At 33.9% G+C, this 25,845-nt stretch overlaps 1 protein-coding gene across 1 annotated transcript; it reads left to right on the plus strand.

Moving 5' to 3' along the window:
* The first annotated feature begins 5,845 nt into the window (after positions 1 to 5,845).
* Positions 5,846 to 6,235, plus strand: LOC115696313 (uncharacterized mitochondrial protein AtMg00820-like). The gene has a single exon (XM_030623218.1). It carries the CDS (start codon positions 5,846 to 5,848, stop codon positions 6,233 to 6,235), a length of 390 nt encoding a protein of 129 aa, XP_030479078.1.
* The last annotated feature ends 19,610 nt before the right edge of the window (positions 6,236 to 25,845 follow it).

The raw sequence follows: 25,845 nt of genomic DNA on the forward strand, positions 1-25,845 counted from the left end.
ATTAGTAGCCACAAAGGGGGCTACCTCCCTAACCACAGACAAACGGCTTAAAAGATTCACTCTAACTTGGAAAGCCAGAAAATGAACAAAAGAGTTCTCCACACGGGGAAGAAACTTAAAAGACACCAAACTAAAATTGACAGAAAAAGCCAAACATTTCTTGAAAATAGGATAAGACCCCCAAGCCAAAGGTAACTCTCCTAGCTTGAGGGCCTCTACAATAGCCTTCAAATCCGGCTCAATCAAAATAGAAACACATTTTTCTTCCCAAGCTCGCTCCAAAGCCGTGTAAATGGCCACCAATTCAGCTTCCAGAACACTACTGACCATACAATGCGATTGAATCGTGATAGCATTTTATAATCCACACCAGAAAGGACAACTCCAATCCCTGCAACACCATTGACGACAGATGCATTCGAACATCATAGTCAATTGATGAAAACCTTTGGGAATTAGACTTTCCATCTTGAAACTTAGAATGAACATCAGGAGTTAGCACAATAGAAACTCATTTACCCTTTTTGAAATATAATTCAGAGTGTCCAACAACATAGGGGAAATGTCACAAAAAATGTAGTTGTTTCTGCAGGACTAGATAGCTTCGAAGAGACATGCAGCAAACTGCATTAGTTTTTTGTCATTAAAACTGCATAGCGAGATAAAGAAATCTTCAAAAGTTTCCATGGCAAGATTTTTAATCTTTAACCCTAGAAGCATAGGAACCATAGACCATAGGCAAAGGAACACCTGTAGATGATATGAAACTCAAATTCTAATTCTTCATCACAGAGGCAACACAAACAGTCCTAATGAGCAAGGAAACCCAAAAGCTTTTTAAGAGGAAGACAGGTAGCCAGAATTTTCCTATTGAGAATAGATTGTTGAGGATGGAGGCTTAACTTCCAGAGCTCCTTCCACACAAGTTTTTCCAAATGAAACCAGAACTTCTGAGACAATCAGTAAGCGCTTTTAACAGTTAAAAAACCATTGCAACTAGTCGTCCAAATCAAAGTGTCTACATTTTCCTCTAAAGGATAAATAGAGGGAATGGCAACTGCAACATCAGGATCAAAACACTGAGAAATTAACTATTTATCCCAAACACGAGTACCTTAAATGAACAAATCAGCCATAAAAGAGAAAGCATGAATTATTTGATAAGAAAAGCTCCTTCGAACCTCCTCTAGACTGAAGCCTGAAACCCACGGTTTTGTCTAGATGTCTTTCTCCCCCTTCCCAACCAAAAATCCTACACCAGCAACACAGAGATCCCGAACCTCAATAATTCCCTTCCACACAAAGGAGTCACCACTATTTTTTTCAACATTCCAAAAATCCAGTTTTGAAGAGTACATTGCACACAGGACTTGAACCCAGTGGTGTCTGTTGTTGTTCAAAACAAGCTGAGATAATTTAGCCAGAAGCGCTAAATTCATATCACGGTATCTTCTCAATCCCAATCCACCATTCTTCTTTGGTTGATAGAGATTTGCCCAACATTTCAGAGCCAAGTAATGGTTGCTTGTGTTATTGTAATTACTTCCTTTCCACCAAAAGTAAGCCACCAATCTGTCCAAATCAGCATAAATCGAAACAAAAATTTTATGAGTGGCCATGGTGTAGCAAGGAATACCATAATCGAGTTTATAAGGGTTAGACAGCCAGCCTGAGATAATTTTTTTGCTTTCTGACTCTCTAAGTGATTCAGGACTTTAGGTTTGAGAAAAGAGAAATCTTCACACTTTTTTGTAGAGAGAAAGTACGGGTTTCCCATGTACTTCTCCTTTCTACTTAAAATATGTATTCTCAGGGTATTCAAGATCAATTCCTTAGAATCACTTTTGACTTTGGGAGAAAAAACAATGCCACTCTTGGCCTCAATTACTTTCTGTCCAGACCAACGTTCATACTTTTTGATGCAGGAGAGCAAATTTGAGGCCTCCGTAGCATTGGCTTTGTAAAAAAAAGATTGCATCATTTGCATAGAACAGGTGTGAAATAGCCATGGCATTTCTGCCAACTCTTATCCCAGAACAGGTGAGTAGCACGAGTGCTTGTATTATTTTATATAAACGTTTAACTAAAACTCAAAATTATTCAAAAAATTTTAAAAATTAATTATTATAACTATGTTAATTTAAATTATATCATATAATAAAATGGAATATAATTATTAAAAATGAAATTCATCCATACAAAATGATGCCCTTACTTAAATATGTCCCTTTATATAAATATATTTTGTCCAAATCATCGTATAAATATAATTTGTATTATATTTATCTATATATACATATATTGAAACACGTAAGAGTTCCATTGCCTTCCTAAGGTATTTTGATTAATTTTAAGAATAAATTATTCCACCAAATCATGAATGTTTGTAATTTTTTTTAAAAATGTATCTTATGCTATATATGTATTGGTTTAATTAATGTATACTATTATTATTGTGGTATAGTTCATCCAAATAAAAAAGTCTCTGCAAACATCATTTCTAGAAAGTTATTTACTCGCGGTAGCCAGTTCCAGAAGGAGGCTTGTGGAGTGATAGTCGTGTCCAGAAGGGAATTCCCAGATGATTATCATGTCCACTCCAGGTTCAGTCTTCAAGATAGCTAGCCGTCTCCTCGAAAGAAGTTCCAGCTGGTTAGTTATCTATCCTAGAATAGTAATTGCATTTTGTGGAGAAATATGGTTTCCACAATCATTTGAGGTCACATGCTTGATGCCTTCATCAATGGAATGTGACAAGCTCCTCCCGAATTTGTTCCAGCAAGTGTAGCAACAAGTGATGGTTAACCTGAATTTAGGGTTCAGGTGAATCCAGAATATGAGCAATAGATTGTGTATGACCAATTGCTCATGGGATGACTCTATGGTTCTATGAGAGAAGCCATAGCTACTGAAGTGATGGGTTGCACTTCAGCTTGTACTCTTTGGACATAATTGAAAAGTTTATACGGAGCTTATTCTAAAGGAAAAATGGATGATATGAGAATATTGTTGCATACAACTTGAAAAGGCTCTACAACAATGGTAGAATACTTAAGACAGAAGAAGTCTTGGTCAGATTAAATTGCTCTTGCAAGTGACCCATACCCTGAATCTCACCTAGTGTCTAATGTCTTAAGTGGATTGGATGTTGAATACATCACAATCGTTGCTTTCATAGAAGCAAAAAACAATATCACTCTTGTTACTTGGCAAGAACTCAAGAGACTCTCTTGAGCTTTTGCAGAATGCTTGAGAGACTTGGAGGAATTGGATCAACCAAAAATCAAAACTCCAATAACTCTTCTTCACCATCTACCAATTTATCTCACAAATCAAATCAACCAAACAACAACAACAACAAAGGAAGAGGTTACTCACCAAATTAAGGCAATGGAGGTAGAGGCTATCCTTCAAATGGAAGAGGAAGCAATAATAGCAGGGGTGGAAGAGGCAAAGGCAGTGGATGGAATTCAAAACCAACATGCCTAGTCTATGGAAGGTATGGACACTCTGTTGCCTACTGTTACAACAAGTATGATGAAAATTTTATGGGAACTCCTCCAAACACATCTACTGGTGGATCTGATCAAGAGAAAAAGGATCCCAAAGCTTTCATTGCTACGCCATAAACTGTGGATCATGAAAGGTGGTATGCTGACAGTGGACTAGCAATCATATCACCACTGATGCAGATCACATGAGTCACAGATCAAGTTATGGAGGTACTGAAAAACTTATTATTAGAAATGGTAATCAACTCACTATCTCTCATATTGGAACTGGAAACTTGAAATCAAATAATGGTGAAACACTAATTCTTAAAGATATGCTACATGTTCCTCAAATCACCAAAAATCTGATTAGTGTCTCAAAATTGACTACTAATAATGGAGTTTATGTTGAATTTTATTCTAACTTGTGTTTTTAAGGAGTGTTCGCGGTGCGAGTGGTGTGGTTTTTGACCATTTTTTTTAAATCAACCTGGACATGCAGTTTTTCTAATTACCCAAACTGAACCCGCACCACAAAAACTAAAAATCCATAGAAATTGTACCCCAAAAAATGGTGCGGTGCGGTTTCTGCAGTTTTTGCATTTTGGATTATCACCAAATAATTAAACTATCACAAATACAACAAAACTTGAGCAACACCTATCAAAAATACCATAAGGCTTGAAAATAAATATGTAAAAAGTTTCAAGTTTCAACAATACAATAATTAGTGGGCTTTGGGCTAGGCCTTCACATATTGGACCTAAATAAATATAAAAATTAGCATTTTTATAATATGTGGTGCGGTGTAGTGCAATTTGAACCATACATTAATAATTCAAAAGTACAAACTGCACCACACCATGCAGTTCAGAAAAAATTCAAATTGCGATCGAACCGCAAAGAATTTCAAACCCTATTTTTTACGGTGTGAGCATTTTGAGCGATTTAATGAACATCCCTAGTATTTTGTGAAGGAAATGGAAAAAAAAACAAGTGGTGCTGCAGGGGAAGCTGAAATATGGCTTGTATCAGATTCAAGGTCCCAACACCATTCACAAAATTAGTCCAAGTGTCTTCAATGTCTCTTCAACAAATGCTCAACCTAAAATCTGTCAATGTAGTTTCAAGTCTTTTTTCTATTGTTGCGAATTCTAGTATGTCTACTTCTTGTGTGTCCAAAAGAGATTTGTGGCATAGGAGACTCGGCCACCCATCTCCAAAAAAGCTAGATCAAGTGCTAAATAGTACACATGTGAAAATTCCCTTAAACAGAAAACAAAAGTTTTGTGAGACATGTAAGTATGGAAAGTCACATTCTCTACCATTTAAACTTTAAAATTATAGAGCAAAAGCACCATTAGAATTAATCCATAATGATATATGGGGACCAGAACTTGTGATGTCCAATACAAATTTGAGATTCTATATACACTTTATAGATGGTGCCTTAAGTGCTTTTGTCCAGTTCAAAAATCTTGTTGAAAATCAGTTTGATGCCAAAATTAAACACCTTAGAACTGACTAGGGAGGAGAGTACCAAGCATTCTCCAATCTAGTTAAAGAGTGTGGCGCAACCTTTGACCATCCATGTCCTCACACCTCTGCCCAAAATGGCAGAGCATAGAGGAAGCATAGACACATGGTTGAAATGGGTTTAACACTATTAGCACAAGCTTGTATGCCTTTAAAGTATTGGGTTGATGCTTTTTAAACCTCAGTGTATCTCATCAATAGATTTCCTACACTAATTATGAATGGCAAAACACCTCATGAAGTATTACACTTAAGAAAACCAAATTACACATTTCTAAAAACCTTTAGGGCAGCATGCTATCCCTGTCTAAGACCATACAGAAACCATAAGTTCCAAATTCATTCCATTAAGTGTGTCAATCTAGGTTACAGTGAATCTCACAAATTATATAAATGTTTAAGCTCAACAGCCAGGCTTTATATCTCTCGAAATGTTTTCTTTAATGAGGATGAATTTCCATTTCAATAAGGCTTTATCAATCTGAACAACCTGTCAGTGTCACAGCCCCTAATAGCTAGTTTACTTTGCCTATTCACAGCAGTAACTTAGAAAGTGTCTCACCAACTGAACCTGAAAACACCAAACAATAATCTGATACAAACAGTTTAGAAGCTCACTCTGTAGCATAACCAGATCAATCCACCAATTCACCATCCGAAAGTCAAGTCGATTTGACAAGACAACTGTTTATCGACTTAAATTTTAATACTGTTGATACAATTAATTTGAATTCTCAAGCAACACAAGGTGATGTAAAACAGGTTCAAGTTGATTAACAAGAGATGTTTAAAGCAGTGTTCAAGGGTCCAAACATCCCATGGTAACAAGATCAGAAGTTGGAATACATAAGCCAAAGGTGTATCTCTGTAATACTAAGTGGAGAGAAGGTGAAGGGGAACCCAATTTAGTTCCTGAAGTTCTAAAGCACATGGAGTGGTCAAAGTCAATGTTAGGTGAGAACAGGTCACTGATAAAAAACAAGACATGGATTCTTGTTCCACCTTCACTTGAGTACAACATAGTTGGAAATAAGTGGGTTTTTAAAGAAAATCTTAATGCAGATGGAAACTTTCAGAGGTTTAAAGCCAGACTAGTTACAAAAGGTTTTCATCAAAGACCTAGGCTTGACTTTGGTGAGACTTTCAGTCTTTTCATTAAGGCCTCTATAATCAGAATTGTATTGGAAATTATTGTTGCAAAAGACTGAGAAGTTAGACAATTAGATATAAACAATATTTTCCTAAATGGAAAGCTTGAAGAAGCTGTGTATATGACACAATTAGAGGGCTTTATTTATCCTAACAAACAAGACAATGTATGTAAATTAGAGAAATCTCTCCATGGTCAAAAATAAGTACCTCAGGCCTGGTTTGTCGAGCTCAAAATAACACTGATCAAGTAGGATTTCCAGCACTCCAAAGCTGATACAACATTCTTCATATATAGGACACCTCAAGTCATCATCATGGCCCTTGTATATGTAGACGATAATATCATTACAGATAACAACATTGCAAAGCTTCAAAAATTCATCACAAAGCTCAATCAAGCCTTCTCACTCAAAGATCTAGGAGGTTTAAACTATTTCCTTAGTATTAAAGTTAATTATAGAGATAACTCTGGAATGTATTTATCATAAGGAAAATATGTTGCAGCTTCTAAACAAATTCAACATGAAGAATCTCAAAACCCTGTCCTACACCTATGGTTGGAGGAAAACCTCTGTTTCTATTAGATGGAACAAAGCTTGAAAATCCAACTGAGTATAGAAGCTTGATTGGTGCTTTACAATATCATGTCCACACCATACCAAACACTGCGTATGTAGTGAATAAACTAAGTCAATTTCTGAAGTGTCCAACAACAACTCACTATAGTGCTGCCAAGAGAATTCTATAATACTTGAAGGGAATGCAGCATCATGGCATCCATATTAAATACAGTGACAGTTTAAACATAACTGGTTATTCAGATGCAGAATGCGGGTGTTGTCACGATGATAAAAAATTTATAGGTGGCTATCGTGTTTATTTTAGAGACACTCATGTCTCATGGTCTACAATGAAGCTGTAATATCTTCGATAATATAAACATATTTAATTTGACATATTTTATTAAAAATGTAATTATGTGGAGATTTCAGTAGGATTATAATCTTACTTAAGCTAATTACGAGTTAATTAGTGAAATATAAATAAAAGAATAAATAATGCGTAATTTATGAATTACGAAGATTTTATCAGATTATGGGAGTATTGTAGATACTATTTTCAAAATAAAATATTTTACGGGTTGGGCGGCTGCAAAAACTCGACGAAGTGATCAGAAATGTCACAAAAATATAAGATGAATTGTATTGGATTTATATCGGATTAATTTAGAACTCTAAGTTAACGGTTTGACAAGAATTCATAGAAAAGAGTAAATTACCCTTAGGTTTTATTTTAGGTTTAAGTTTTAAGGAAGGGCAAAATGGTCATTTTGGTGGAGTATTAGAATTTTTCCTTTAGTGCTTTTTAAATTGAACCTTAGGATTAATTAAATATTTTTTTTTAAGTTTTATAAAATAAGGATAAATGGGAATAATGAACCAAAAAGTCAAAGGAAACCATCTTCTCTCTCTCATCTCTCGACAACCCTATAAACCACCAGAATTGGAGAAATTTCTCCATCATATTTACCTATTCTTAGTTGATTTAGCAAGGTTTAAGAGTTGATCAAGCTTGGAGGACCCGAGATCGTCGAGCGTAATTCCACTCAGGTCGGCTCGCACATCTGACTATTGGACTGAGGTAAGAAAAGTTTTATGCACCGCTAAGTGGTTAAATAAGAAGCAATTATAATCGTTAGTGCCTCGATTAAGATCGAGATTAATGTTATGTATTTTTTATGACTCGACTGTGATCGAGGTGATGATAGGGGACAATTATTATTGTTTGTGACTCGATTGTAATCGAAGTAATGATGAGAAATGATTATTATCGTTTGTGACTCAATTATGATCGAGGGAAAGACACAACTATTACTATTGTCGTGAATGAATAAAGATACGGTCATTATCGTTATGAGTAATTACTCGTGAAACTGCGGATAGGTTTCTTATTTATCGTTTGTTGTATCGAGCAACAATAGTGACATACGTAGCTCGTGGATAACAAGGTGGTAAGTGTACTTTATGAAGTACCGGGATTGTCAGATTACGATGTTGTGAAATGGATTAAGTGTGTTATTATGTGATGAGTTGTAATCAAACACATTTTGTTATAGTGTGAGTAAATGAATTTTATACTGCTTATGAAATTAGTCACTTTTCTTGTAGAGTCTCAGTGACTCATGGGATGTAAGAATACGTATTTATAGAGATGTAAGATTAGAGTGCTTTATGAAGCACTGAGAATATGTAGTTATGTATTGAATAAATATTCATTTAATATAACGATGAAGTTGTTGACTATAAGGTGCTGTGATTTTCTCATGTTGCGTAGTATATGTGATTGTATAAATGTTTAAATTATATAGATATGCATGATGGATATGTGTGTGAGTCACGACTATATATATGTTATGAGATGTGAATATATGCGTTTACAATACTTTTGATCTAATAACTTTTCTTGCTGAGTCATTGTGACTCACGAGTGCTTCGTGGTGTAGGTAAGAAAGTTAAAGCTATATTCGACCATGAATCAGAGGTCTCCCAGCAATGTATATATCAGATGTGGTGTCTTGGCTTCCGGGAAGCAGGATCAACCCTTTTTCTATATTTGAAAATGTAACCTTACTTTTGTAATAAGGGTTTTGGTAACTAGATGTAAAAGAATTTTCTAAACAGGGGATCTCCATATTATGACAGTATTTTGTATTAAAGTCTTATTTTAATTTAATCAAAGGTTTTTAATTAAACCACACTTTTTCTTAAACTAATAGATTAGTTAATAATAAGTTTGTAAAAGCAGACACGTGGCGTCCCTGTGAGTCAGGGCATTACAGAAGCAGTCTGTGGTGTAAAGGTCTAGTTTAGAATTAGAGTATAGAGCTTTAGCTCATGTGGCTGCAGAGATAATATGGCTAGAGTCACTATCGAGTGAAATCAAGTTCCCCTAGCTTCAACATCATTAGTATGGTGGGATAACAAAAGTGCTAGTGCACTAGCATCTAATCCAGTCTATCATGCTCGAACAAAGCATATAGAATTGGATTTGCATTTCGTGAGAGACAGAGTCCTACAAAAGAAGTTTGACATCGGATATGTTCCTTCCTCAAACCAAATTGCATACTATTTAACCAAGGGTCTTTCACATTCAAGGTTCCAACTTCTCGTTGACAAGCTCAGAGTAAAACAATTACCATCTCGCTTGAGGGGTGATGTTAAGAACGTTGTTGCTCACTACTCCATGCTTAATTAATCTTGTAATGCATTAGTTAAGGTCTGCTTCATCTCATTGTGGTCCCTAGTGCTTATCGACAAATTTTGTTATTTTTCTCTTTTGCTTGTGGTCTGGGCGTGTGTGCTAGTGATAAGTGTCTATCATTGTCATTGTAAAGCCTTTCCTCTTTGCTATTCAAAGCCAATACAGCACCTCAGCATAATTGAGCTGAGTTTTTTCTTTTTGTGTAAAAGTGCTCTTTCTTTACTATGTTCCCAGACGCCCTGATACTTAAGCTGACGTGGAGACTTTGCTCAAAGAGGAATTGGTTAGGCTAGTTCTTTCGGACCAACTTAACAACCTCGTTTCTTGCAGCCACTGACTTTAGGATCTTGATCCTAAGCCTATAAATATCACCTTGACTTTATTATTTTGCAGACGTGAGATTAAGTACGAAATAGATATGAGATTAAGAGTTTGAGAGAGATAAAAATTGAGAGGTGCATAGAAAAGAGAGAGAGATTGGGTTTGGATTTTGTAAGAAGAATGTATTGTAGATGAAGAAGATTCTTGGGAGTAAGTGTGAGAGTTGAAACAATTAGTGAGGACTCAATAGAGAAACACGTCTTAACTGTATTGTACATATTCTTGCTCAATCAATAAAGAAGAATTACAGTGGTGTTCCAAAACTGGAGTAGAGCCATAAATCACATCGATGTATCAGACTTGAACCAATATATATCTTGGTTTTATTTTCTTTATTTATGCATTTATTGTTTCTGGTTTCATATACTCCATTTGCACCTGTTTTATTTCCAATTATTGTTCTCGATTTGTTAATCTTGTCATTGCTAATCGTTTAATTATTTAGAGTTTCATTGATTTTATTCCGCATATTTAGTTGTAATTTTCCCACAAATTAGATCTCGGTAATCAATCAAGAACGAAAAATCAAGATTCTTTCTGCTACAATTCTTGAAGAAACTTGAATATCATCAATGGCGAGATTCGAATTGGATAAGTTTGATGGAACTGGGGACTTTGCGCTATAGAGAGAAAGTCTAAAAGGAATATCAATGCACCTGAAAGTCTCCAAGGTTCTTGGAGATGAGAACTTGGTAGAAAAGAAACTAGAGAAAAAAGAAGAAATAGAGGAGATGGCATATTACACGATCATCATGTATCTATCAAATAGTGTTCAAAGGAAACTCATTTCAGAGAAGATAGCTAAAGGAGTTTGGAATACAATAAAGAATTATACTTGAAACCATCAATTGCTAGCAAGATTAAATTGCTAGAAAGGTTATATAGTTTTAGAATGATTTCTTCCCTTTCTTTATATGAGAATATTGATAGATTTAATGAGATTATTGTAGGTTTGGCTAACATAAATAACAAGGTTGATGAAGAAAGCCAAGCCATCATCCAAGAAAGAAGAAGTGTATTTGGCAAGAGGAAGATCAAGTATGGCAGAGATGTCATTGCTTTGGAAGATGTTCTTGCCGCACTTAAGTCAGAATATTTTGAATTATAATTTGAGAAACAATCCAAGAAAGAAGAAGTGTATATGGCATAAGGAAGATCACCCAAGAAAGTGAGTTGAAAAAGTAAACACCATCACTCTCATTCAAGATCTAAGTCCAGAGAGAAGGACATGAGGAAATGATACTTCTGTGGAAAGTCTGGACACTTGCAAAGATTTTGCAGGAAGTATATGGAACAAAAAGGCTTTAGCAAATCTCACAATGGAGATAGGAAGGACTTTTGGCGCCATCACCACGGGAAAGACTCTGCTACAGTCGTAAAAGATAGTGATGACTGTTCCAAGGATGGAGAGTTATTCTCTATCTCAGAGTCTTTAATGAACAGGGAATGGATTCTCGATTCTAGATGCACTTATCACAGATGTCCTAATCAAGAGTTATTTTTTGATTATAAGTCAGTTAATATTGGAGGTAAAGTTCTAATGAGAAATGATCATTCTTGTAGTGTCATTGGAACCGAGAAGGTGGCCATCAAACAGTATGATGGCATAATCAAGGTGCTGACAAACTTAAGGCACCTCCCAAACCTTAGACGATATCTCATATCCCTAGGTGCGCTTGAGGATGAAGGATATGGATACAATTCCATGCACAAAAGCTTGAGGATCACCAAAGGTTCTTTGGTAATGATGAAAGGTAAAAACAACAATGGTTTATATGTTCTCTAAGGAGTTCCTGCCCCAGATGGTGAGGTAAGTATGGTGAAAGGACTAGAATCAGAGGTGAAATTTTGGCACCGCGCACAGACTTGGACATATCAGTGAACAAAGACTCAAAGAATTGCACAAATAAGGTATCATTGAAAATTTAAACTCTTGCGCCTTACCATTTTGTGAAGCTTGTGTTTTAGGGAAACAACATAAGATAAAGCTCACTCTGGCAAGGCACACAGCTAAAAAGATACTTGAATATGTGCACACTGATCATTAGGAGCCATATAAAGTGCCTACTCACTCTGGTTAGCAATACTTTCTTTTAATAGTTGATGATTATAGTCGGTGTGTTTGGACCTATTTCTTAACCACTAAGGATGAGTGTCTGGAACAATTTAGAAATTGGAAAACTCAGGTGGAAACCCAAGCTAACCTTAAAATTAAGAACCTTAGGAATGATAATGGGTTAGAGTTTGTTAACTTTGAATTTGACAAGATTTATCAAGAATTTAGAATTACTAGGCATAGAACCGTAGTGAAGACCCCAAAGAAAATGGTGTAGCTGAAAGAATGAATCAAACATTATTGAACAAAGTTAGATGTTTAATGTCAGTTCCGAATTAGAAAAACCATTTTGGGGAGAAGCCTTAGCAACCGCAACTTACCTTGTAAAATGGAGCCCGAATAGAGTGATAAACCTTAAGACACCTTATGAAATGTGGTACAATAGGACCCCCATCCTAACACATTTAAAAACATTTGGTTGTACAACATATGTACACCAATCTATTGACAAGCTGGAACCTACGTCCGTAAAGGGAACTTTCTTAGGTTATGCCTAGGAACCAAGGAGTATAGAATCTACATTTTCAGGAAGGGTAACCCAAAGGTTGTGATTGCTAGAAATATTGTTTTTAATTAGTTGAATTATCCTCTGATTCAGGAAAAATAGGAAACAAAGACACCGCAAATGTGGAAGTGGAGTAGGGAATGAAGCTCCCAGAAGAAGGTTCACAGGTAGAAGATAATGTGGAGCCGGAAGACAATGCACATATGTAAGCTTCTGTGGAGCTGAAAGAACAAGATAATGAAGACCAAACAGAGGCATTGGAAGGATTCAGACAGACAGGTCAAGAAGGTTATCAGTTCGCTTGTGATAGAACCCGAAGAGAAATTCATCATCCGGCAAGGTTTGCAAAAGCAAACATAATAGCATTTGCACTGGTGGTAGTTCAACATAAAAAAATTGAAGATCCCAAAAGCTATGAAGAGGAAATTTCAGGTGCAAACAAGTATAAATGGCTCCATGCCATGGATGACGAGATGGATTCACTATAGAAGAACAAGACTCAGGTAGTTGTGTTGATGCCAGAGAACAAGAAAATTGTGGAGTGCAAATAAATTGTCAAGGTAAAAAAGGGAATCAATGAGTATTAGTGAGGTTCAAAGCTAGGTTGGTGGCTAAGGGTTTTACTTAGGAAGGTATAGACTATATTAAAATTTTCTCACCTAGGTAAAATACAAGATGATGAGGCTAATGCTATCCTTGGCAGCACACTTGGACTTTAAAGTTGAAAAACTTGATATTAAGACTGCTTTTCTTAATGGATTCCTGGATGAAGAGATCTATATGAAGCAATCACCTAGGTTTCAAGTGGAAGGAAAAAGAGTTGAATTAGTGTGCAAGCTTAATAGATCTTTGTATGGTTTGAAATAGTGTCCAAGACAATGGAATAAAATATTCGATACATATATGGATTAAATTGGGCTCAAACGATTTGCATATGATCATTTCTTATATTTTAAGAATCTAGAGCAATCTACAGTTGTGTTCTTATTGCTCTATGTGGATGATATGCTCATTATGAGCAAAGATAAATTAATGATCAAAAGTATTAAAGCCAAGCTCAAGAGAAAATTTTAGATGAAAGAGCTTGGACCAGTTCAAAAGATACTTGGTATCAAAGTCTCACATATTTGGAAGGAAGAAACTATTAGCTTAAAGCAGTCCAGATACATCAAAAAAATTATTCAGAAGTTCAGCATGGAAGATGCAAAGTACATCCATTCTGTTAGGGGGTGTCAAAGTAATAATGTCCTAACAGTATAAAAGAGAAAGAAGAAATGAAGGATGTAGCTTATGCAATGATTCTTGGATGCTTAATGAACGTAACGGTGAGCACGAGACCTGACATAGCTCACGCTTTAAGCATCCTAAGCCAGTTCATGTCCAATTCGAGAATGGAACAATGAAAAGCCCTTAAATGGTTATTGATATATTTGAAGGGCACTTGAAATTATGGTCTGACCTATGAGAAAGCAAAAAGAGAATTGTAATGGAAAGGGTTCATGGATGCGTACTACACCTCAAATAGAGATACTAGAAAATCAAGCACTTTATATGTTTTCTTGACAAACTAAAACTGTATAAGTTGGAAGGCCTAGTAACACTCTGTGGTTGATCTATTAAGTCCAATCTTAGTGAATACGCCTTGAAAGTTTAATTAATTAGAAAATATATTTATGGAAGAATATTAATTTTAAAATACACAATGGTATAATGGTATGTTAATTACAAATTTTTTTTGAAAGTGTATTTAATTTAAGTTCATATTAAAATGGGATATTATTAAATTATTTGTTTATTTTATTTCTTTTTTTTTTTTTCAATTTAAAACAAAAAATGATAATGTTGGTAAAATTATTTTATTAAAAAATAAGACGATAAATACTTACGTATTTATTATTTTATTTACTATATATAGTGGAATAATAGTTCTCAAATTAAATGTTTTTTTTTTTGAGAAAATGTTCTCAAATTAAATTTAATATATTAATTAAATATGCTTATTTATACTATTTATATAACATGCCTATATTATTTAATTATCAATTAATAGTGTACTTGTTTTATTCAAAAAAAAAAATAGTGTACTTGTTTTTTTTTTAAAAAAAAAACATAATTAGATTATTTTTATTTTTGAAAATATAGTAATATTTTCAAATAAACTAACAAACTTGCATTAATTAAACTATACATAAGTAATGTTTTTACTTAGTATAAATATATCTTACAATATTTTTTCACAATTGGATTATCATGATTATATATTTGTTATAAATTAATGGTTAAAAATGAACAATGTGTATATAGAAGAAAGGGAAATTATATGGTTTGTTTATTTTAGGAAAGACAAAAATGAAGAAAAAAAATCATAATATAAAATATTACATAACAATTTGGTTTATTGTATTATAATATGAAATAGAAAATAATGTTTTTTGAATGGGAAGTTCTATTTGCATGGTATGAAATAATAAGTACATTATAATATTTAAAAAAATAAACTTAAATTAATTTATAAAATTCACTCTTAATATTTTCTTACAAATTTTTCTCACATTATTTTGTGTTAATGTCAATATTTTATGTAATTTTTTTTATTTTCTAATATTTAATAATTTATTTTTTTTATTGGTATATTTTTTAAGAATATGAGTTGAAATATAAAAATTAAGAAAAAAACTAATATAATTAAAGATATATATTTTATATAAAATATAAATTATTAAAATGAGGTGTATTTATAAATTTTTTGGGTACAAATAAAATTTTCCTTTTAGAATAGAAGGGTGGTCATTTTGTGTGATGCGAATAAGGTAGCATATGCATTGGCAAAATCTGTTACTAGTTTCATTAAAGTTAGTATTTGGACAGATACTTATCCTAGATTTTTGAATACTTTAGTAGATTTGAGTAATTTATAAAAATAGTTCCTTCTTTTAGAAAAAGAATTGAAGGGTAGTTTTCTAATTTTATACATTTTAAAAATTATATATTTTTTCCAAAGTATTGGATCTTATGGTGTTGGAATGGTAGCTCGGGATAGTAATGGTCAGTTGATTGAAGCTTTTACTGCTCTACGGGTAGGGAATGTTCAACCGGCTACTGTTGAAGCTTTTGGGATTAAGGAAGCTTTGAGTTGGATCAAGGGTAAAAATTGGTCTAATGTTATTGTTGAAACCGATTCCCTTGTGTCAGTCCAAGCACTTTCAAGTTTAGTTTTTATGCCTTCAGTTTTTAGTTTGTTAATTTCTGATTGTAAACGTTTGTTAAATTGTTTGTGTGATGTGTCTGTTTCTTTTGTGTCGCGATCTGCTAACAAAACCGCTAATTGTCTTACTCGCGGTTCTTGTTATTGGTCTGACTGCATCTTTAATGTCAGCAATGTCCCTAGTGCTGTACATTCCTCTATAATAGCTGATTTGGTTATTATAAGTTGATGAAGTTCACCTTCTATTCAAAAAAAAAAATTATATATTTTCGGATAAATAGAAAAGAATAATTGATATTTGATATAATGTACTATCTGTTACATTTTACTAAATGAATGTGTATATATACATATAATATATTATATATTCATATTTGAAATTATAATTTTTGGAATGCATACATAAGTATAAAAGCTTCGAAAGACTTTCTGCAAAGCAAAATATTGTACTATCTTCTGAGTGAAAGTGTGGCTTTAATAAAGTATGCCCACCACAACCACAACTACTACCTAGCAATTTATTTTTTCTTCTTCTTAATTTTTATTTTATTATTAAAATCTTCTTCTTCTTCTTAATTCTAAATCAACAATCTAGCTAGCTAATTCTATATAAAAAAAAGTATATTTCTATAAGAGATATGGAGATTTGTGGGCATGTCCTTGGCCATTGCTATTAATATAACATCTAACTATTGTAATAATTTATCTGTTTATAAATTAAAAAAAAGAAATATAAAGAAGTGGGCCTATAATAGTTACAATTAAATAATTGATGATGGTCACTGTGTCAACATTAACTACCATATATACATATACTGCCAGCACAAACTATGGACTTAAAACCAGCTTTAACACTTTTTAAAGTTTTCAATCAATGTTCTCCAAATCAGAAAAGTGTCTATTATTAATTAGTTGTCATTCATATATTCATATATGTATATTTATTTTATTTTGCTCCTATATATAATCACAGCGACAAAGAAGAAAATAACACTTTTTTTTTATTTATTTTTTAATAATAATAAAACTAATTAGTAATTTTTTTCTAAACACCAAATCATGTCCTTTGAATTTTTTTAGTCGTTTAAAATTCCTCCGAACTATTGAGATTGTTAGATTTAAGGACTTTTGTCTAATTTTTAACAATCTCAATACTTAAAGGAGAATTTTTAACGACTAAAAAAATTCAAGAATCATAATTTAGTACATTTCAAAATTCAAGGAAAAAAATTCCCTAATTAATCTAATAATAATAATAATGAAATTTTCATGTATTTATAAATATATATTAAATAATATGAGGAACACGTGGTAGTCATAAGAGAGCCGTTGGCTGCACCATAATAATAAATGTTAAGTGAAGAGAGTAGTTTCCTAACCTCAACAACAAAATTCGCAACTAAAAACGTTGCCTTTTTAATCATAAAACTAAAACTATATATACATATTTAATTATGTTTATAAATATATTTTATATATAAATATATATTTATTTGTTTGTGTCATTGTGTGTGAGGTTTTCATTGCTTTCACGATACTATTATCTTATCGATATAGTTTTGGATATATACATTTATATTATGAAATAAAGATAGAGTGTGGTGGTTGATGTTGATATCTACCGTAGTGGAAGCTTATATCAGACGAAAACAATTATAATTTAAATAGAAGAAAAAATTAATTAATTAAATATCAATTTAATTTATTTGTGCTTTACTTTGTCAAAAACCATTGTAATAGCTAGGGAAATGAAGCTTGAATAATTTTCCACTTTGTAAAGAACCCACCTTGATCGGCTGCATTGATGTAAGTCAAAACATTTATTAATTTATATAAATATATATACTTAAAAAATATACCTATATATATATTGCTTTAATTATATACATCACATGGTTTTTTTTTTTGGCTCCACCGATCGGCTGGCTTATTTTATTGAGAAGGAGCCATGATATATATAAATATATATATATAATTTTGTATAAAAAAAAATGTATATAATTTTGTATAGGTTGCAAATGCTATATATTTCATAATAAATGGCACATGCAATCTACTAAAAAGCTTAGAAAAACAAAGCTTAATTAACTAGGATTACTCTCTACTTCTTTTTTAACTACTACCAAATCTTACTTTGATTTGATATGTAAAGTTTGTTCTTTTTTGTTTTTTTTTTCAATGTTTTGTTTAAATAGATTTGGATGTTTTGTTAAAAAGAAAAAAAAAATGATATAATTTGACAAATATATATAAAAAAATATTAATAAAACTACATATGTTCAATTAATAAACACTATTATTATTTTTTAATTCGAAATATAGTACATCCAAGTTATGATTTCACTATTACAAACAAAAGCTTTTAGTTTCAAATTTTAAGGCTTTTTATTCTAATTTTTTGCTAAAATTAAAATCGAGATGCATGCAAATAGAATAAAAAGCCTTTAAAAAATTGGGATAAAAATGTCTCTTTTTTAATTCAATTTTATCCCATTTGTTTACCGAAATTTTCGAAAACTAAATAGTCAAAAACTTTAAGAAATAGTAAAATGAAAAATAAAGAGACAGAAATTTTTTACGTAGTTCAGATATTAATTAACCTTAGTCCACGAGTCGGTCTATTAGCCTCTTAGGACACTTTTGATGTGTTTACAATATTATTTTTACAGGAAAGCCTAAATCTGTACTCTTAGTTTCTCTCGAAAAAGATAAAGACGAAGAATAATATTGGCAGAGTTTCAGCTAGGTGAGTTGTGTTCTCCTCTCTTCGTATAAAAATAGAAGGGTATTTATAGGCTAAGTAGAGGGTATGGACATGCCCATGACCCCGCTAGAATTTCTGCTAACAACTCAGCTAATAGGTAAATTATACGTAAAGCGAGAGCTAACTATTGGGTCCCTTAGAAACCAATGTGCATGTGCATGCTGTAGCTGGACAATTTGAGACCATTTGTACGAACTGGACACCTGTCATCTAAAGGTTTAGCCTTTAAAAGTAGAGTCCATATGTTGCCCAAAGCTTTCTCCTTTAAAAATAGAGGTCTGTAATATCCATATGTTAAAAAGGTGATGGAGGTGTGCGCACTATCATGCTTGGACATAGGGAACAAGATTTGATCATTCCTTAGAGAAAGCATAACCGTCAATTGGTGACTTGGCTTGTATCAAAGGTAGATGTCCGCGGCAATCCTAGGCAGCCGACATCCACAATAGGCCCTTTGAGTACCCGTTTGGGTATTAGCTAGGCAGGCTTCCATATTTGGACCCCTCTAGGTCTGAGAGAGGCAGCACACCTTTCATGTTGGGGAAGCTGAGGCAGGGTCAAGTAGACTTTTGCATATCCTTCAGTCTTAACTTGCTCCTGGTTTCGCGAGGCTTCTCTGGGAAAAGATTATACCAGGATATTTAATTAGGAAAATTATGAGGCTAATCCATTTCTTTAAATGCCGCATGTCACCTGCTTAGAGACAAGAATAATATTTACCCCAAGCTTTTGGGACTCTCTGAGATCCAGGAGCTTGCAGTAACCTTTTGTCGCGAATTCATCCCACGAGCTGTCATCAAGTACAAGACCATAAATTGAAGGTACCATTGGCGTGGCATGCATGCGACACCTTTAATGTAATTGTTGACAACACGCGCTAAGGGCATTTTTCTTGGGAGGAGTTGCAATGATGGCAGGACGATTGAAATGACGCCAAGGGCGAGTTTTAGATGCCATTTTTTTAACTTCCCATCCATCGGATCATTTGGGAGAAGAAATCTGGGGTGTACATTTCAAGTCGTGAGGATCTTGATCGAGGTATAAATTGATTTGCCCAACTCATTTCTTCTTTTTCATCACCTCAGAATTTCAAAACTCCCCATTTTTGAACTTGTAAGCCAGTGCTCCTTATTTCCCAGAAAACTTCTTTCTCACCATCGTCTCCAACAGTGAATGCAAGAGGTCTTTGACTGCTTGATTCAAATCTTTCTAAACCTCCATTTAGCCCATTTTCTTAAATCAGAACCATTGAAGCTAGAACAGTTCAACCCCCAGACTGACGAAAGCTTAGATGCTCAAGCCGGCTACGATTGTGTAATTGACTAGGTTCAACATTCTTGGACAGATTTCCACGACAACCTCTTTTTTTTTTACTCACACAACAAGTGAGTATCCGACACTCTGTTAACTTTTTGCTATTTCGTATCTAAGAGAGAAATTCTTAGTTCAAGCTAGGTCTAAGATACCTCGCATATTTGAGTGGTAAAGTGTTACCCGTAAAGTTTTATTTCTAGGGTATGGCTATTTCTTACTCCGTAGACATTTACATGCTTATAGGATTTTGGAATTAGGGAAATTCAAGAAAGATGAATTTTTTAATGAACATTAGACCTGTGTACTTTTTTCATACCCATTCAGAGTTAATTGTACACCACTACAAGAAATTAGGGGTTTCTCCCACACATGTAATGTGTGGGAAATACATCTCTATGTGTGGGGTAAACTTTATACTCACACATACATAATGTGTAGACATGTGTAGAAAAGTAGGTGTAGATAAATACCATTTCCCACATATACATTATATGAGGGGAATAGATTTGTCATTAACCGTGCACACACATATGTGAAGGAAAATATAATATATTTGTGTGGGTGAGTATCTAGATTAGATATAATTGATGATTTGGATGATGGCTTGGCATGTGACATGGCATGACATGTGGCTGTTTTTTCCAACGTGTCATCTAACGTGGCATGACACGTGGATACAAAGTTCCAACTTGGCATTTATGTGGCAGCTTACATGGTATGATGTGTCATTATTTATATGTGCCATGTGTAAATTGAGATGTGTGGGTAAACTATAAATATGTGTGGGTAAATATTAAATTATGTGTATAAATATTAATTTATTATTTCTATTTAGATTTTTTAAAATATTTTAGTAATTATTATATATCTTAATTATTTGTTATAACAATAAATGTAATAAACACTAAATTGTTACTAAAATAAAACTATATCAAAACAGAAAAAAATATAAAACATCACTAAATTTTAAATTTAAGAGCAAAACACATACAAATTCATAAAATAGAACTAGAGTATCCACTGTAGTAGAAAACTAGATGTCTAAAATATAGATAGCCTACACATTCTTGCTCATAAACTCTGAACTAGGTTGGCAAGGTGTGTCTTGATTAATTCTGAAAGGAGTAGGGTTTATTGAAGGTCCTCAACTATGGTCAGATGCATGTGTATTTGTTGAAGGTAACATGATTTCCTTTGCAATTAAAGCTTGTCACATAGTGTCAAGCTCTCCTCGTAAATCAAAATAAAGCTCCATGAGTCGAGAATAACTAGGACAATCTGGATTGTTACTAGTGCTTGTTGTCTCAGATATGTTAGGAGATCGACCCCACCCAAACAAACAAACAGAGTGTTGATCAAGTACCTGTTCTAAAATTTCCTTGTCAGACATCTTCTCTAGAGGATTATTTTGCCTTAACTGTATCATTTTTTCTTGCGTATATAAAAATAAATATATAAGATAACTAATTTATTATAATTGGCTACATTAAATGAAAATAAACTTACATATGTGCCCTTCAACTCTAGAGTTTCCCATCCGTTCTCTTTATGCCAATAACGAAGGCGCCAAGTCTCAATATGCCCTATGCTAGCATCTAATCTACTCCACGTGATATGTGACGACGTGTGGTAGACTTTGAGCCATTTCTAGAGTCCCACTTCCTTTTGGAACGACTATCTGCATTCTTCTTTGATAATTCCTATAAGAACAATCAAGTATTATTGGTGAAACTTCTAATGTATAAACCACAATAAAGTTTTAAATATTAATCATTACATACCAAAAAGCTAGGTTCAGACCAACGATCACAAAGATATTCCAAGTCTTGCTGGCACTCATTCTTGGCCTTTGTTGATCTATTTCACCACCGACTTTCTTGAAATGGTCATGCAATTTATATTTGTGGCCTTCCATGCTCGTTGCATCTACCCATCAATAACTTTTTCGACTTTCTCATCTTTAATGACAATATCAAATGTATTCTACTGGAAAAAAAGTTGCAATAATAATTAGAGATTATAAACTGAAAAATATAAAAATTTAGAAATATTAGTCAATCTTACCAAGAGTCGATCACGAAGTCGAGCTCTAACTTCTGGAGGTACAAGCCTTAATTCTTTGTACTGAAAACTACAATATTGGCAAACTATAAATCCAATCTCATTATTGAATCACTCAACATTATCACAAATAACTTGATTAAGTTTATAGTCGAAGGTTACAATTAACGACTTAGCTGACTTCTTAAGTACCTTAGTACCATGGCCACAAGTAGGCCCCCATTTCGCTATAGGGTTTCTAGCATTCTCTACAGTAAAAAATTTTAAAAAATAATTTACAATATTATTCAGAGAGGCTTTTACTCTCTAGATTTCTGCTTTAAACTCTGTTTTGGTAACTTTCCCCTAGGTTCTCGACCTATCGCTTTGAGTTGTCTAGGAAAAATAGGTTTCTATAAGTGATGGGTCCGGTGGGGACCTCTCCAAGAAATTTTAGGGGAGGCCTTCCCCGATACCCTTTCTTTTCATTTAGATAGTGGGTGTTTAATTTATTGACCTTCCTTTTCTTTTCATCTTTCCAGTGATGGATTTAAACTAGGAGCTCTATCTTAATGCAGTGGAAATCAAATAGGACACATCAGTTGTCCTTGTTGAGGAAACAGCTACTGAGGGAACTCAAGCAGAGGTTCCTGCAAGGGAACCTCACTCAGATCCTGCCCTTGAAACCATCAGAGAGGCCACTCTGATCATGATACCAAAAAAGTCCATAGGGAAAGGGAAGGCCAAGGTTCCACCTCCTCCTCAATAATTTGACAGCTCCATGTGGGAGATAGAGCAAAAAATAACTGCTTCCGTTCATATGGGATGTTTGAAACATCTGCCACTAAAGTTGGATTGCTCAACGTATTGGGACTAATGAGCCATAGATTAGATGTTGCGGAAGACTCAACTTTCACGAGCACTAATGGGTTCAGTGCCTGGAGCTTGTCCCATATCCTAAGAACTTACTTTGTAGAGTTTATTGCGCGTATTGGACTTGCTCTGTTCCAACTGATACCTCCGGCTTACAAGCTCATAGCCAGATGGTACATTTTTTTTTTATAAAATTAACAAGTTTTTGGTGCCCACTCTAGAGAAATTCTGTACATCTATGGGGTGAATCCTCATCCAATGAGGACCAACTGCAAGAAGTTAGAGTTTTACTGTTGGAACTTATTTTACCAGGATCTAGATTTACTAACATGTATGTATGATTATATTCTATAATCTAACATCCTAAATATGAATTTCTGAAAAAACAATGAAATAAACACATAAGAGATTAATAAATCCTTACATTGATGGTAGCAGAATAATAGTGACTCCTTCCATTCAGATCTCTACCCCTTGATTCTTTTCTGTAGCAGAGCATTATCAAGATTTAAACTTGGATCTTCTCTCCTTCAATTTGGTTAGACATAGTCTTCCTCACTATGCTAGGTATTGCTTTGACATGAGTGGGCATACTCTCAACTCACTATGGTTTGAAATATTCAGAGGAAGAAGAAGAGAATTTTGAATAGAAGGGGGCTCTTTTCTATTTTCTAATTATCTGACAAAAGAGACTGATGTTGGTTATGAAAATAAGATCCATCATATTCTATTTATAGGTTTCCTTCTATGGTTAGGTTTAGAATTTAATTGGAATCAAAAAAGATAAAAAAAAAAATAACTTTCATAAACCTTAATTGGCCGACCTCATTATGGACCCCACTATTTTCAATTTTACCATTTCATTTAACAACTTATCTTTTCTTTTACCAACACCATATTTTAATTCTAACTCTAATTAAATATTTATAATTAATTATTAAATAAAATTGTCATTTAACTTATTTATTAATAAGACCTTACAAAGTCTCTTAATTAACAAATAAACCCTAAATTCTCTTTTTTCCCAAATAAGCCCTTAGTTAGTGAAAAAATCACAAATAAAACATAGTCTTATTTAGAATTTTAATTGATTAATTAAAACTAATTAGTTGATCCAAAGTTTACCAAGGCCCTATGTAGTCAAGCTTCCAATAAGTAGATCTAAAAGTTTACCAAGTAAATTTCCTAACTTATTATTCCTCCTGACTCCACTATAAACTTGGAATTGAACTCTTAATTACATAGAACGCTCTATCACCAAAAAAATAGATGAGATTTGAATTACCTATTGTTTCAATCTAAATAGTCAAAGATCATCTATAGATGATGTGACAGTTGTAGTCCCGTGATTCGTAAGGGGAAATACCGGGTAAGCTGTGCAATCCCACATCGCCTGGGGAAGGTCAAGTGGGATGATTGTGAGACTGTGTAGGTATGGGACTACACAGTTGAAGATGGCTTAAATGAATTGATTGGTACTACCTATCTCAACAAGGTGCATCTTGTTTTTCGGTAGCCCATCTCGAAAGAACTCCACAGTTAAGCGTGCTTGGCCTGGAGCAATTTTAGGATGGGTGACCTCCTGGGAAGTTTTCCCAGGATGCGTGTGAGTGAGGAAAAAGCACGCTGGAAACACTCGTGTTGATCTGTAGGGTCAGTCATCAATCCAGGAAGCAGCCAGAGTGGCATACTCGTGTATAAGAACCATGAGTCTGTGGGTGTAAGGGCCCAATGGAGGCTTGAAGTGAGGATGTTACAAATGGTATCAGAGCCTTGACCCAGCCGGAAGTGTGGTCGACGAGGACGTCGAACCCCATAAGGGGGGTGATTGTGACAGTTGTAGTCCCGTGATTCGTAAGGGGAAATACCGGGTAAGCTGTGCAATCCCACATCGCCTGGGGAAGGTCAAGTGGGATGATTGTGAGACTGTGTAGGTATGGGACTACACAGTTGAAGAGGGCTTAAATGGATTGATTGGTACTACCTATCTCAACAAGGTGCATCTTGTTTTTCGGTAGCCCATCTCGAAAGAACTCCACAGTTAAGCGTGCTTGGCCTGGAGCAATTTTAAGATGGGTGACCTCCTGGGAAGTTTTCCCAGGATGCGTGTGAGTGAGGACAAAGCACGCTGGAAAAACTCGTGTTGATCTGTAGGGTCAGTCATCAATCCAGGAAGCAGCCAGAGTGGCATACTCGTGTATAAGAGCCATGAGTCCGTGGGTGTAAGGGCCCAATGGAGGCTTGAAGTGAGGATGCTACAGATGATCTACATCAAGTAGGGAGAGATTTACCGTTCTACCCTTCAATGTATTTTATCCTTAAAACACTTAGCTAGTTGTAAATAGTATTTTAGTAAACTAATATAATTACTGAAATGAGGTCTCAATCATTTATCGTGTTAAGCCAAGCTCGAAGGAATTCATCGTTTTACTTCTAATAGTTATAGAAGCTCCAGATTCTATATCTATAATTAACGCTCCCACTCAATTGTACTACCATGCTCCCAAGATATAAGTATTGGATTGAACTAATTTGTCAGCTTTAACGAACAAGTCAAAGAACACAAATAATAGATTTAAGCCAGAACCTAACCATCTCAAGATTAAGATCTATTGACCTAAGATCAACTAAGTGATATTGACTTAAAAAGATATAATGGTAAGTTTATGATATCTTATCCAATGTCAATATCGGTCAAGTCTGATGTACACTCCATACATATGATACTAGCTTACTTTGCCAATGTCCTGAAAAGGACAAAACACTTATCCAAAGGTGTAAGTAAACTTTATTGTTGATTATCATGTTAGTGTAAATCCAGTGTACTAACAAATCATGAGATTTAAACTTTGAAACGTATAATCATGATTATATTCTATTGAATAGACCATACTATAATCATGAATAACTATATGTTCTAGATTTAATAGAATTTATACATTAAATATATAATTATGAAAGAAATCATGTGAACCATGCAACATAAAATAAATTCTGATATTTTATATATTAGTAAATCTGATTATATTGAGATGAGTTTTATTTAGGATATAAAATCCCAACAAACTCCCACTTGCACTAATATAAAACTAAAAGTGTGTTTCAGTTAATTTCAACAACTTGATGTCCAGATCAAGTGTAGTATGTAGTATTTGACAAGCTGTATTCGATACAAAATTTCTCCACCATTACATCTCCTTAGTCACA

This window comes from Cannabis sativa, chromosome 7 (assembly GCF_029168945.1).
Source record: "Cannabis sativa cultivar Pink pepper isolate KNU-18-1 chromosome 7, ASM2916894v1, whole genome shotgun sequence".
Taxonomy (NCBI): domain Eukaryota; kingdom Viridiplantae; phylum Streptophyta; class Magnoliopsida; order Rosales; family Cannabaceae; genus Cannabis; species Cannabis sativa.

Excerpts from the sequence above, each read along its gene's own strand:
- LOC115696313 (XM_030623218.1), top strand. The coding sequence starts at position 5,846 with ATGGTAACAAGATCAGAAGTTGGAATACATAAGCCAAAGGTGTATCTC.